Here is a 13,429-nt window from a genome sequence, read left to right on the forward strand (position 1 = left end):
GGCTCTACTTGGTGTTACTACATGGCAATGTGCCTCACACAACCTTGATATTCCATTCCTCTCATCCACTGTCTCTTCATCTGCTTTAGTGTTTTACACAGTGATGGAAGCTCTCACTCCGATGACTAACTGTTGCGTGGCTAGTCGTTGTTGTTTTGAGAGATTTTTTTTCATCCGTCTCAGACAGCTCACTTGAATTAGTGTAGAGTCCTCTGCTTTGAATCCCTTGAAGGATAACAGTCTCTTCCCCTACCTCTGCACTTTTCCAGGTACAAATAATTGAAAAGAAGATCGACTTAAGCAATGTGCAGTCTAAGTGTGGCTCCAAAGACAATATCAAACATACACCCGGAGGTGGAAATGTGAGTAACTAAGGGATGAACTCAACACCTGAGTCTTGAGTCTCTCTACAGTTATGATCATCGAAGCAACCTTTAAAAAAAATTGGAAATGTCCTACCCCATCTCATGTCATTCCTCATCACAAGCTTAATTATCATAGGTGCACAAACTCTACAATGTACTCCTTTAAAGGATTAAGTGAGTCAAAATGTCTGCCCTATGCTTTCATCCCTACAAGCGGTCAGATTCTCCCTTTCTTTTGGTATGGTCCTCATCTGCAGCCTCGCTGCATTTGACTACTCAAGGCTAATACTCCTTTTCCTTTACTTCTACTTTCAGGTCCAAATCCTCGAGAAGAAGTTGGACGTAAGCAATGTCCAGGCTCGTTGTGGATCCAAAGCCAACCTGAATCACACTCCTGGAGGAGGCAGGGTGAGTAACGAAACCTTATTCACAAACCTGATCGTTTCTGTTTCCATCACTGCCCCGTCTTTTTGACCCTGTGGGAATCATGATAAAAGAGAGGAGAATAGTGCAATAATCAAATATGCGAACATCTCCCAATAACAAGCAATACCCTGTAGTATCATTAGCAGGCAGCAGCTACTTAGGGGTCGATAAATATTTTATAACTCGTTAAAGGGCGTCATGAAAGCTTCTGTGGATACTTTATATTGACTATTAAAAGTGTTAATGAAGGACAACATTTTTTAACAATTTTATTTGTTGACAGGGACCATTATCTAGCGTGCACAATTTGGCACATAATGTTTTGATTTAATTTTCTGGTTGAAAAGACATTATAATAACCAGATTGCATCCAACTGGTTTCTGTTATAACCAGGTACAGTGTAAAGGTGTATTTCCCATGAGGTATTGATCTCATGAAAAATACATCTTGTTTGGTTGTTATCTGGTCAGATCACAATCAGAAAAATACATATTTTCTGGTTGCCGAACATTTGTTTAAACGTCCTTATACAACAAGTATACAACTTAAAGACATAATAAAATGTAAATTCAACCAGTTGTGCCCACTGGGTAGGTCATTCATGAGAACAGATTTCACTACCTCAGTCTTCCACTCCTGCAGCCTTGCTGCTTTGGATTACTCCAACATAATGGTCTCTTTCCTATCCCTCTATACCTTTATCTTTCAATGCAAGCCTACTAGAAAGTGTGTGCCCCCCAGGCGTAGAGGGAAGCAAAAGTAATTCCGCTACCTAAGAATAGTAAAGCCCCCTTTACTGGCTCAAATAGCCGACCAATCAGCCTGTTACCAACCCTTAGTACATTTTTTGGGGAAATTGTTTGGCCAGATACAATGCTATTTTACAGTAAACAAATTGACAACAAATGTTCAGCATGCTTATAGTGAAGGACATTCAACACGCACAGCACTTTCACAAAACGTATGCGTTATGGCTTTTCACTGCCTGCTATATTGTGGATAAAGAGTTACCTGTCTAACAGAACACAGTTCTTTTAAAGGAAGCCTCTCCAACATAATCCAGGTAGAATCAGGAATTACCCAGGGCAGCTGTCTAGGCCCATTACTTTTTAACATCTTTACTAATGACATGCCACTGGCTTTGAGTAAGTGTCACTAGTGCCACTGGTGTCTATGTATGCAGATGACACAACACTACATGTCAGCTACTACAGCGACTGAAATGACTGCAACACTTAACAAAGAGTTGCAGTTAGTCCTCAATTTTTCTAAAACTAAAAGCATTGTTTTTGAGACAAATCATTCCCTAAACCTCAACTAAATGTTGTAATAAATGTGGAAATTGAGCAAGTTGAGGTGACTACACTGCTTGGAGTAACCCTGGATTGTATACTTTTATGGTCAAAACATATTGTTACAATAGTTGCTAAGATGGGGAGAAGTATGTCAAAAATAAAGCACTCCTCTACCTTAACAGCCCTATCACCAAGGCAGGTCCTGCAGGCCCTAGTTTTGTCGCAACTGGACTACTGTTCAGTCGTGTGGTCAGGTGCCACAAAAAGGGACTTAAGAAAATTGCAATTGGTTCCGAACAGGGTAGCACGGCTGGCCCTTGGATGTACACAGAGAGCTAATATTAATAATATATTTAACTAGGCAAGTCAGTTAAGAACAAATTCTTATTTTCAATGACCGCCTAGGAACAGTGGGTCAACTGCCTTGTTCAGGGGTAGAACGACAGATTTTTACCTTGGGGATTTGATCTTGCAACCTTTCGGTTACTATTTCAACACTCTAACCACCTGCTGCCCAATATGCATGTCAATCTCTCCTGGCTCAAAGTGGAGGAGAGATTGACTTCATCACTACTTGTATTTATGAGAAGTATTGACATGTTGAACTAATGGTGCACAGCTCGGACACCCATGCATACCCCATAAGACATGCCACAAGAGGTCTCTTCACAGTCCCCTTGTCCAGAACAGACTTTGGGAGGCACACATTACTACATAGAGCCATGATTACATGGAACTCTATTCCACATCAAGTAACTGATGCAAGCAGTAAAATTAGATAAAAAAAACAGATCAAAATCCACCTTATGGAACAGTGGGGACTGTGAAGCAACACAAACATAGGCACAGACACATGCATACACAGACGATAACATACACACTATACACGTACAGATGGATTTTGTACTGTAGATATGTGGAAGTGGTGGAGTTGGGGCCTGAGGGCACACAGTGTGTTGTGACATCTGTGAATGTATTATGTTTTTAAAATTGTATAAACTGCCTTCATTTTGCTGGACCTCTCGAAGTGTAGCTGCTGCCTTTGACATAATAAATACAAATAAAAATACCTTTGTACTTTTCCAGGTAGAAATACTTGATCAGAAGATCGACTTTAGTAATGTCCAGTCTAAGTGCCGCTCCAAAGACAATATCAAACATATACCTGGAGGTGGCAATGTGAGTAACTAAGGGATAAACTCAACACCTCCTGCATCTTGAGGCACTCTAGAGTTTTGATCATCGACGCAAACGTTGGTAAAAAAAAAGTTCCTGAAAAGTTCCTTTCCTTCTCTACTGGTCCCTTGTCATTACCTACAACCAGTCTAATGTATTTGTTTTATATGGAGTTCTGGTTTCGCCTCCTTTACCATGGTCCTCATACGCAGCCGTGCTGCTTTCTGATTGCTCAAGGATAACAGTCTCTTCCTACATCTGCATTTTTCCAGGTGCAAATACTAGAAAAGAAGGTGGACGTAAGCAATGTCCAGTCTCGCTGTGGCTCCAAAGATAATATCAAACATACACCCGGAGGAGGCAATGTGAGTAGGCCTTACTAAAGGGTCGAACCCACGGCTCCCTGCAGAAACCGCTTTTGCCAAAGCCCTTCCCTTTTCCAGTGGGATAATTTGCATCTGCACTAAGGAACTAGTCGAACACCTTTGCACGGAAATCCCTGCCTCGATTGTGTTAATCTGTCCCTATCTGTGTGACTACAACTCTCCCACTACTACAACTGTGAGATATTAATATGTTGCGTTAACAAGTGGTCATAAAGCCTCTATCAACTGTCATGAGCGTGTCATATGCTATACATAATTATAACAATAGATGTTGGTGAAATGGTCCAACACTTTTATTTTGCATGCAGTGGTACGCAACAGGGTTAGGTGTCTATTCCATTTCAATTCAGCCAATTCTGGAAGCAAACGCAAATGTCAATATTCATCATTAAAATTTGAATTTCAGTTCACTCCCTGAATGTACCCCAACCCTAGCTAGCTGACCTAAATTGCTGTTTGTGTCAGGACCCTGTTACATCATATGGCATCAGCTGCAACCACCAAGGAAATGTTATGCAATGCTCATGACAACCTAAAGTAGGCTTAATGATGTTTCTCCCCACCCCCCTCTAGAGAATATGTGTACCTGTGTTTTTCTGTGTTTGCCGATTTAAATAATGCCAAACTTTACCTTTAAACAAAATGCATGGAGTACCTGGACGGGTACTTAATAAGTGGGACCGAACTGATCAGCTGAGTTTTGTAGTATACTTTTTTTCCTAAAATGAAAAATACTTGCAAATGTCAAGCACACAAGCATCAAATGGGACAGAAGCCACCCTTAATGCCCATTAACAAAAGTGTGTCTGTCCTATGCTTCTGCTTGGAGTTGCCAGCCTATTGTAGTGAACAGCAAATACGTGACCTCATTCAAGCGAGACAAAGAGCTTTGTGTCGAGAGACACCAGCCGGGCCCTTCACTCCGGGCTGCATGTGATGAGGTCATCAGATCCAGAGCTTGGATTGTGAAACTTGACTTTTGAATCTAAAAGCAACTTTAACCCTTTTGGATATAAACTTGACCAAGTCAAATGGCAATGTACTGTATAATATATACATGTAGCAATTCGAAATAACAGCAATGTCTAAATTTGAGATATCGCTACAAAGTTTGCATTCTAAATGAATGCCGGCATAGAATGTGAGAATACTTAATGAACTGAAAACACTATTTAAAGTATTCATTGAGTTTCAAATGATACAGTTAAATCAGCACGGGGATCTTGACTTTGAGTCAATCGGTATTGTCCAGTAATAGTGTGTATCTTGTTAACAGTGTTTTACTCTCCCCAACGACCACCTGAATTACACTAACAGGCCAATGCAGAGGGCAAGGTCCTATGTGGTTGCATGCATCACAAGATCAACATCACCAATACACATTTCTCCTTCACTTGGAGGAAACATTTCATGAAATGATATGTATCGATTTTTTTCTGTTTTTTTTGTTTTCTATCCCTGCACAGGTTCAAATAGTCCACAAAAAGATTGACCTGAGCAATGTTAAATCAAAATGTGGTTCTACAGCCAACATCCACCACAAGCCAGGTAGGTCTTAAACGTAAAGGGACATTACACTACAAAATGAAAGTTTGTCATTTTTTTTCAAGACTTCAAGAGTAGTCTTTCCCTCCCCAGTGACGTGTCCAGAACATTTAGAATGGGATGGCCAAGGTGGGGGACAGACCCAGTTTAGGGGGTCCTTAAAATGTTAAACCTTAATTGATGCAAGGTGGATTTTTTTTCTTCCCAAATACAGCTATGGTGGTTCAACACGTTAACGCTTAGGTTTGGTGTCTTCGAAACTTCCATCGGTAGTTTTAGTTAAACGTTTTGCTTGCTCAATGAAAGATCTCTTTTTGAACATCTCTTTTTTTTTTATCCTGAAAGGTGAGTGTCATTTTAAAGCGGCGCTTGATTTCTGATTTCCCAAGTGCAATGCTTTGGGATGGACACCCAATAAGAGAAGACAAAAGATAATCTAAGATGGCGGTATATACAGTACCAGTCAAAAGTTTGGATACACGTTCAAGAGTTTTTCTTTATTTGGACTGTTTTCCACATTGTATAATAATAGTGAAGACATCTACACTATGAAATGGCACTTATGGAATCATGTAGTAACCAAAAAAAGTGTTAAACAAATACAATATATTTTAGATTCTTAAAAGTAGCCATCCTTTGCATTAATGACAGCTTTGCACACTCTTGGCATTCTCTCATCCAGCTTCACCTGGAATGCTTTTCCAACAGTCTTGAAGGAGTTCCCACAAATGCTGAGCACTTGTTGGCTGCTTTTCCTTCACTCTGCAGTCCAACTCATCCCAAACCATCTCAGTTGGGTTGAGGTCAGGTGATTGGGGAGGCCAAGTCATCTGATGCAGCACTCCATCACGCTCCTTCTTGGTCAAATAGCCCTTACACAGCCTGGAGGTGTGTGGGGTCATTGTCCTGTTGAAAACAAATGATAGTCCCACTAAGCTCAAATGACATGGGATGTCGCATCGCTGCAGAATGCTGTGGTAGACCTGCTTGTTAAGTGTGCCTTGAAATTCTAAATAAATCACTGACAGTGTCACCAGCAAAGCACACCATCACACCTCCTCCATGCTTCACAGTGGGAACCACACATGCAGAGATTATCCGTTCACCTACTATCTCACAAAGACAGAGCTTAGAACCAAAAATCTCAACTTTGGACTCAGACCAAAGGACAGATTTCCACCGGTCTAATGTCCATTGCTCGTGTTTCTTGGCCCAAGCAAGTCTTTCTTCTTATCGGTGTCCTTTAGTAATGGTTTCTTTGCAGCAATTCGGCCATGAAGGCCTGATTCACGCAGTCTCCGTTGAACAGTTGATGCTGAGATGTGTCTATTACTTGAACTCTGTGAAGCATTTATTTGGGCTGCAATCTTGAGGTGCAGTTAACTCTAACTTAACCTCTGCAGCAGAGTTAACTCTGGGTCTTTCTTTTCGTGGCAGTCCTCATGAGACAGTTTCATCATAGCATTGTAGTTTTGCAACTACACTTGAAAACTTTCAAAGTTCTTGAAGTTCCAGATTGACTGGCCTTCATGTCTTAAAGTAATGATGAACTGTCGTTTCTCTTTGCTTATTTGAGCTGTTCTTGCCATAATATGGACTTGGTATTTTACCAAATATCTTCTGTATACCACCCCTACCTTGTCATAACACAACTGATGGGCTCAAACACATTAAGAAGGACATTCCACAAATTAACGTTCAACAAGGCACACCTGTTAATTAAAATGCATTCCAGGTGACTACCTCATGAAGCTGGTTGAGAGAATGCCAAGAGTGTGCAAACTGTCATCAAGGCAAAGGGTGGCTCCTTTGAACAATCTCAAATATAAAATATATTTTAATTTGTTTAACACTTTTTTTGGTTACTACATGACTCCACGTGATTTCATTGTTTTGATGTCTTCATCATTGTTATACAATGTAGAAAATAGTAAAATAAAGTAAAACCCTGGAATGGTGTGTGGTGTGTCAACTTTTGACTGGTACTGTATATTGTTGGATTACTTCATTGAGTAAAAATGTATTTAATAACGGAGCATTTTCTAAAATCCAAAGTTCCATATGTAACTACCAATGGGAGTTGAAAGTTGAAAGTTCTGGAAGTACCGCCATACAAAGGGTCGCTGAAAAGTTGCTGAGGGTGCTTTTCATATTGCATATTACATTACAATTCTGTAGCTCTAGCTAGCTCTTTTCTGTAGCTCTAGCTAGCTCACATCCAGTGGGCTGGGCACCAGCGAGCTGACTGGAGGACACAGAGGAACAACAATTGGTTTACAGATAGGTCAATCATGGTAGCTGTAAATGTCTTTTTTTTTAAACAATTGTATCATTTTGTCATTTCTGTAATAAGGTGGTGGGAATGTTGAGATCAAATCTGAGAAATTGGATTTCAAGGTCCAATCAAAGATCGGCTCCATGGACAACATTGGACACGTGGCCGGAGGTGGACAGAGGAGGGTAAGACGACGACAACCATCATTCTGGAACATCCTTATACACTGGCCCTTAGGGGAAAAGCAGCTATGTCCCTGGATTACACATCTAATATCAGTGATATGTTCTTAATCTTTTCCCTCTGTCCTGAAGAACTTCTCTACTGCTTGCTCTGAGCTGTTTTATGGCGTAGCCCCCGATATGGAATACCTTGCTTGGCAAATGCTCTGTGAAAATCAGTATTGATCAAGGCAACAGTAACATGGCAAGGAATGGAAATGCATCCTTGTTACAAAGTACCGATGCAAAATATTTTCTTTATGAATCACGCATACTAACATAGCGCTGTGGGGTCCCATGGCTGAACTGACAGAGATTGCTGCTCCAGACATAGACCAACAGAGTTGTTGTTAGCTTGTTCTTGCATTAGGCTAAATACATGCGCAGTATGTACTTTTAATACTTCAAAGTACCAATGATTGTCCACGTTTGACCTTTAAGAGCACTAGGAATAGTGAGTGGTCTCATTGAAAATAGGCTAAGGCTGCATTGGACCCCTGGGTGACTGTGGCTGCCTAACCGCCTGCTCTCCTTCTCTCATCTGTTCTCCTCCCATGTGTACTTCATCGCACCGCTACGTGTTAACACCCATGATCTTTAATCCTGGCTTCCTGGGCCCAATCCCAAATCCCTAGACCCAACACCCTATGCACTTATGTAAATCTCAGAGGGTTTAATTGGTACAAGTAATATGGTGGCCTATTAGAGGGCAAGATGCAGCTATGACTATATTAGTTGCACCTGTCAAATCCTTTCAGATCTCCACTAGGGTGCAGGAGTCCATTTGGGATTGAGTGCTGCTTTTCTTGTCTAAGCTAACTAGGTTCCCCCCTCTGCCACATTAGTAAAATCACAGCTATAGAAAGCTTCTTGCCCTGTTCCCATTCCATGATTTATTTTCATCCAACTATATATTTTGTCACTTACATCACCTGGCACTTGGTTTGTTTGTGAGCATTATTATAATTTGGTTTTTTTTCCCCCATCACATGTTTTTGTTGCTTTTTTTTGTCATCTCCCCCCCCATTGCTGGGTGTCCTCTGTAGAAAGAGAAGGGAAAGGAAGCTGGAGACAGCCATAAAGACATCCCATCAAACAAGGGCACGTACGGCCCTTCCCCTGCTGTCACCCCCCCACAGTCACCCCAGCCCCTCCCCTCAGCACCCATCACACCCATCCTGATGAACCCACTCATAAAGATTGAGGACTCCAGTAAGTACACCACATCCACCGGTGCCAAGCAGGGAGAGTGCGTGGAATGTTGTGTGTACACTGCAGTATATCTTGGATATTGAACATTTATAACGCATCCCTGTCAGGGTAAATGGACACCATTTTCAAAATGTAGACACCAAATTTCAGGAGCAGGCAGCTCACATCTAATGCTTCAATTAACCTCTTTACCAGCATACGGTGACGTAATATTATCAGAATATGTCACGAAACCCCCCGGTACTGATGCTCATTCTGTTCACCAGTTCCGGAGGTCAAAGTCACCGGCTTTCTAGGCTTCACCGAACGGGATTCATTATCAACCCCGGACTGTCTTGTTTGATTACACACACCTGGTTCCCATTTCCCCTGATTAGTATGTTATATATGTGCCCTGATCTATATACAGTATTGTGTATTACGGGTATCGTCCCGTGTCGGTCAACGAGGTTTACCCTCCCTCTTTTGTTTGGGTACAGCCCAGTGTTTTTGTATACGTATTTGTTTTGAGTGTATTCCTGCGCCTGTCTCCAAAATCCTTTATACCAGCGTGACAGAATAGTCTGAAACATATATTTATTACATGCGTATTTACTGCAATAAAGGGCAATTTGTTCAGAAAATACATTATTTTGCCCTTGAAAGTTACAGTACGTGGATGAGATCAGCATCATCAAATAAAGGAGTCCGGATGTCCACCCAGAATGCATAGCGTTTCCACTATTTACCTAGTATTAATAGGAAACTTTGTCGTAACAATGTGTAAGTTCTGTTACTTCAAAGATTTTAACGGAATTGGTCATTTATTAGAATACATACCTAATATTTTATCTACCATAAAGTGCAACCAATACCTCAGTGTGTAGAGTTGTCGATTGCGGCTGGTGTCCAGTAAGGCAGTCACATTGTTTTTGTCACTGGTCGTGTTTACTGTTTGTTTAACTTGTGATCTGCAACAAAATACAGCAACTGTACATTTGCTAATACTGTCCTATCATTCTGTATATTGTATATAGTACATGAAGATTATGTGTAAAGTCCTTTTTCTATATTCTGCCTGTTTTGTCTATTACTACCAGTACCATGTCAGTAAGTCAAATTCCGGGGGGGAAAATGTACTTGTAAAAGTGATTCTGATACCTTATGATGTACCCTCTCTTCGATCGGCAGATTGAGAGCCACAAGCTGACGTTCCGTGAGACGGCCAAGGCACGCACTGACCACGGGGCCGAGATTATCTCCCTGGAAGACGACCCCCTGTCCCACCAGCTCAGTACCTTGTCCTCCTCCGGCTCCATCAACATGGCTGACTCACCGCAGCTCTCCACACTCGCTGACCAGGTATCTGCCTCTCTGGCCAGCCAAGGCTTGTGATTGGCTTGGTGGCACACGATGGCCGACCGGAAGTCTCCTGACCGACCACACTACTTTGACCGCCCACGTCAGAGGAGTCATGACGCCTGTCGCCTTCCTCCTCCTTTTCACGGGACTTTTTTAGCTATACCCATCACTGTTTCTCTTCCATCACCGACTGTTCTTCTTCATGATGCATTTATTGTTAGAAAAGAGGTCTTTAAAAAAAAAAAAGAGATTCAAGTCGGTCAAGTTAGATGATTTAATTTCTCTCTTGATCTATTTTTGTTGTCATCATTTGTACCGGTTGTATAAATGGCCCTTTTTAAGAGTTTAAAGAGAACAAACATCCAAACAAACCCAGAATCCTACAAGTGTTTCTGGACATTTTATTTGAACTTTGAACCCATATTTAATTCACTTTAACTCGATAAATCATTTTACTGTCCCAATGACTGCGATTCGAAGCCCTTATTTTACAAATGTCAATTTTTGATGTGCAAATGATCTGTGATGGCTGTCTCCTGAATGGCTTTTTGATACATGGAAAACAAGAGGTTTGGGAGAAGTGGGCCCCCCCCTTCTACAATGTGTTGAACATAAGAAAACACATCCTCCATTTACGGGGTAGTATGAGGCAAAGAAGTGAGGAAAGGTGGGCTCATGTAGCAAAAGCTCTCATTCAGACAGTAAAATGCTTTTAGACCTCCCCAACTTGCTGTCTGCTTTGGTTGCCGCTATACACTGCATACCAAGGTAGTATAGTTCAGAGGTAAACATTTTCCTTCATGGACAAAAGAAGAGGGATACAGAATGTTTAGCGTAGAAACCTTGGTTTGTGTTGGGCACACACTTTTCTATTTGTATTCTGTGGATATGACATGTATTTGATATGGAAACATTTGTATCGGGCCTGCTACTGTCAGTGTTAATTTATTTTCAATATTCTGTTATGGCTCTATTGTAAATGCGCTTCAGCTTTTGTCTTATGCGGTGTGGCAGTTTACATTTAACATTATATAGGCTACTAGTGACAAAATATTTGTTAATGTTTAAAGATGACATGAATTCGAGGGGAATACTGAATACTGAATGACTAAATTAACAGGCTTAGCTATGCCAGGCAAATTGTCTAACCAATTATGGGTTGTGTCGTTTAATGTAAGACACGTAATTTCACTGAACTTCTCACTAATTTGGCTTCAGATCACGCAGAAAAAATTTGCTTGATACTCAGCAATATGACATCATCATTCAGTGGGGCAACTTCCTGCTTACACACAATTCTGCCCGACTACATTGCAGACGCCTGCCAAATCTCACAATGCTTGGATTGGTGTTAACTATCAGCTAAACACATCATATGATTTAGCAATCTGGTGTCCGACTGCACAGTTGATGATGTGGCACGCAAACATTGGTTGATGCAATCCAACGCCTGAGCAGGCGAGCACAACCAATATAGTGCGTTCAAGAAAATCAGAAAAGAACAGACTGGGAAGAATCTTGACGTCAGTAATCTTCAGGTCAGACAAGTCGGAGCTCTAGGATGATGCCCGAGATTCTGAATTGTAATTCCGAGTTGGATGACCCTCCGTTCAAAACTATTTTTCCCAGTGAGAGCTGTTTTTCCCCCAGAGTTCTCAGTTGTCTTGAGTGCACTAAAGTCGGAGATTTCCTTGTTCAGAGTTGGCTGGAACGCACCAAAAGCAGCAACTCCAGTCGCCAAGACTGCCCCTATTGGTTCTTTCAGGTTTGCACTCTCCCTTGAGGTATGTCCACATTGGGAGGAGCCAATTTGCTGTTTTGGCAGATTAGAATTATGTTAATTGATTTTTGTAAACAGGAAGTTGCCCCGCTGTATGTGATGATGCCATGTAGCTCACTCTACTTTTTACCCTAAAATGTTTAACCATCTGTCACATGGAGAAACGTACCTTTCGGATATATTTAGATTTAGGCCTACTAATTGCCTGCGCACGAGCATGCTCGTCACACTTTCCTCAACTTGTCTCACGGGTTATAAAGCTATGGTCCTTTCCCTGGAACGTATACGACGGAAATGTACGAAACTCTCTCACACGCTCAAATGGATAAGTGTTTTATCCTCATGTAAACCCACCGTGGTTCACCAATCACCACTATATTATTCTCGTCATTGATTTGCCTTCATAACTCCGAGCCAAAATACCATCTTAAAAGTCCTTGCATGCATTTCATGTAAGAGTAAGCGGTCTGCCTCTCCTTTTACACTGTGCTTTCATTGTACCTCCTGTAACATCTGCTTTGTCTATATAAGCATACATGTAGGTATTAGTGCGAGGGAATAGAACCCAAAAGGCAACCCTTTCCTTTATGTGGAGATTAAGGCGCATTGATAACATTATACGACTTCCCAGTGTGTGTGTTTGACTTGTATTGACAATATATATTTCTCGGGAACTGGCCAGGGCATTTGAGAAAAGGTGTGCTTGCAACACTACAATCTGCATGTTAAACTGTTGGTTACTTTTCATCATAATGGACAACATTTGTTTGAATGTGTTAAATGGGTATGTGCACTGTGTTCTGTGTGGATTACTGAGACTAATATGTTGGAGGGCAGGTGCTGATAAATTCCAGTACTAACATTATCAGTACTCAAGGGGAAAAGTTGGGGAAAGGTATTTTTTTTGTTTTTTTGGGTGGTCCTCTCCACTGGCCTCTGTTCTGAGGTCAATGGAAAGAGTTTGCAGTAACACATTTCATCGTCATCCTTTTGTTATTTTTGCCGCTGTACAGTTGTGTGGAAAATGTGATTGTTGATATTGTTATTGTGCATTTTATCAATAACTGGTGTATGATGATTCTTGTCGCTGTGAATTTAAAAATAAACTGTTAAACCATGTTTTGTCCTTCGCTCTGAAATCTCCGGTTCACATTATTGACAGCGAAAACATGACACACGTTTGTGATCAACTATCCCTTTAAATTCGCACGGTTGCTTCCAATACTGAGGCATCAGTCAAACTTCCAATTTGTGGTTAAGTAGCCCTGAACCCTCTGCAGTCTAAACCCTGTCTAATCTAACATATGGAATTGTTTTATGAAGGTAATACCAAGGATATTTGAGCTGTTTGATATTGAATGAAGTACCAAACTGTTCGGGCGTTACAGCCGATTTAGGCTCATGGT

General features: G+C 41.2%; 1 protein-coding gene across 26 annotated transcripts in view; it reads left to right on the top strand.

Moving 5' to 3' along the window:
- Positions 1-13,142, top strand: part of mapta (microtubule-associated protein tau a) — a 47,294-nt gene extending 34,152 nt beyond the window's left edge. For 19 of the 26 annotated variants that reach the window (XM_021565353.2, XM_021565366.2, XM_021565360.2 and 16 more), the window contains 6 exons: positions 270-362; positions 681-773; positions 3,536-3,628; positions 5,116-5,197; positions 7,548-7,654; positions 10,073-13,142. In XM_021565353.2, coding sequence (XP_021421028.2) covers positions 270-362; positions 681-773; positions 3,536-3,628; positions 5,116-5,197; positions 7,548-7,654; positions 10,073-10,276 — 672 coding nt within the window. In that variant the 3' untranslated portion in view covers positions 10,277-13,142. Of the gene's footprint in view, positions 1-269; positions 363-680; positions 774-3,535; positions 3,629-5,115; positions 5,198-7,547; positions 7,655-8,736; positions 8,903-10,072 lie in introns of all 26 variants that reach the window. The other 7 variants (XM_021565363.2, XM_021565372.2, XM_021565361.2 and 4 more) reach the window with 6 other exon arrangements.
- Positions 13,143-13,429: the final 287 nt, after the last annotated feature.

Source organism: Oncorhynchus mykiss, chromosome 16 (genome assembly GCF_013265735.2).
Source record: "Oncorhynchus mykiss isolate Arlee chromosome 16, USDA_OmykA_1.1, whole genome shotgun sequence".
NCBI classification, from domain to species: Eukaryota; Metazoa; Chordata; class Actinopteri; order Salmoniformes; family Salmonidae; genus Oncorhynchus; species Oncorhynchus mykiss.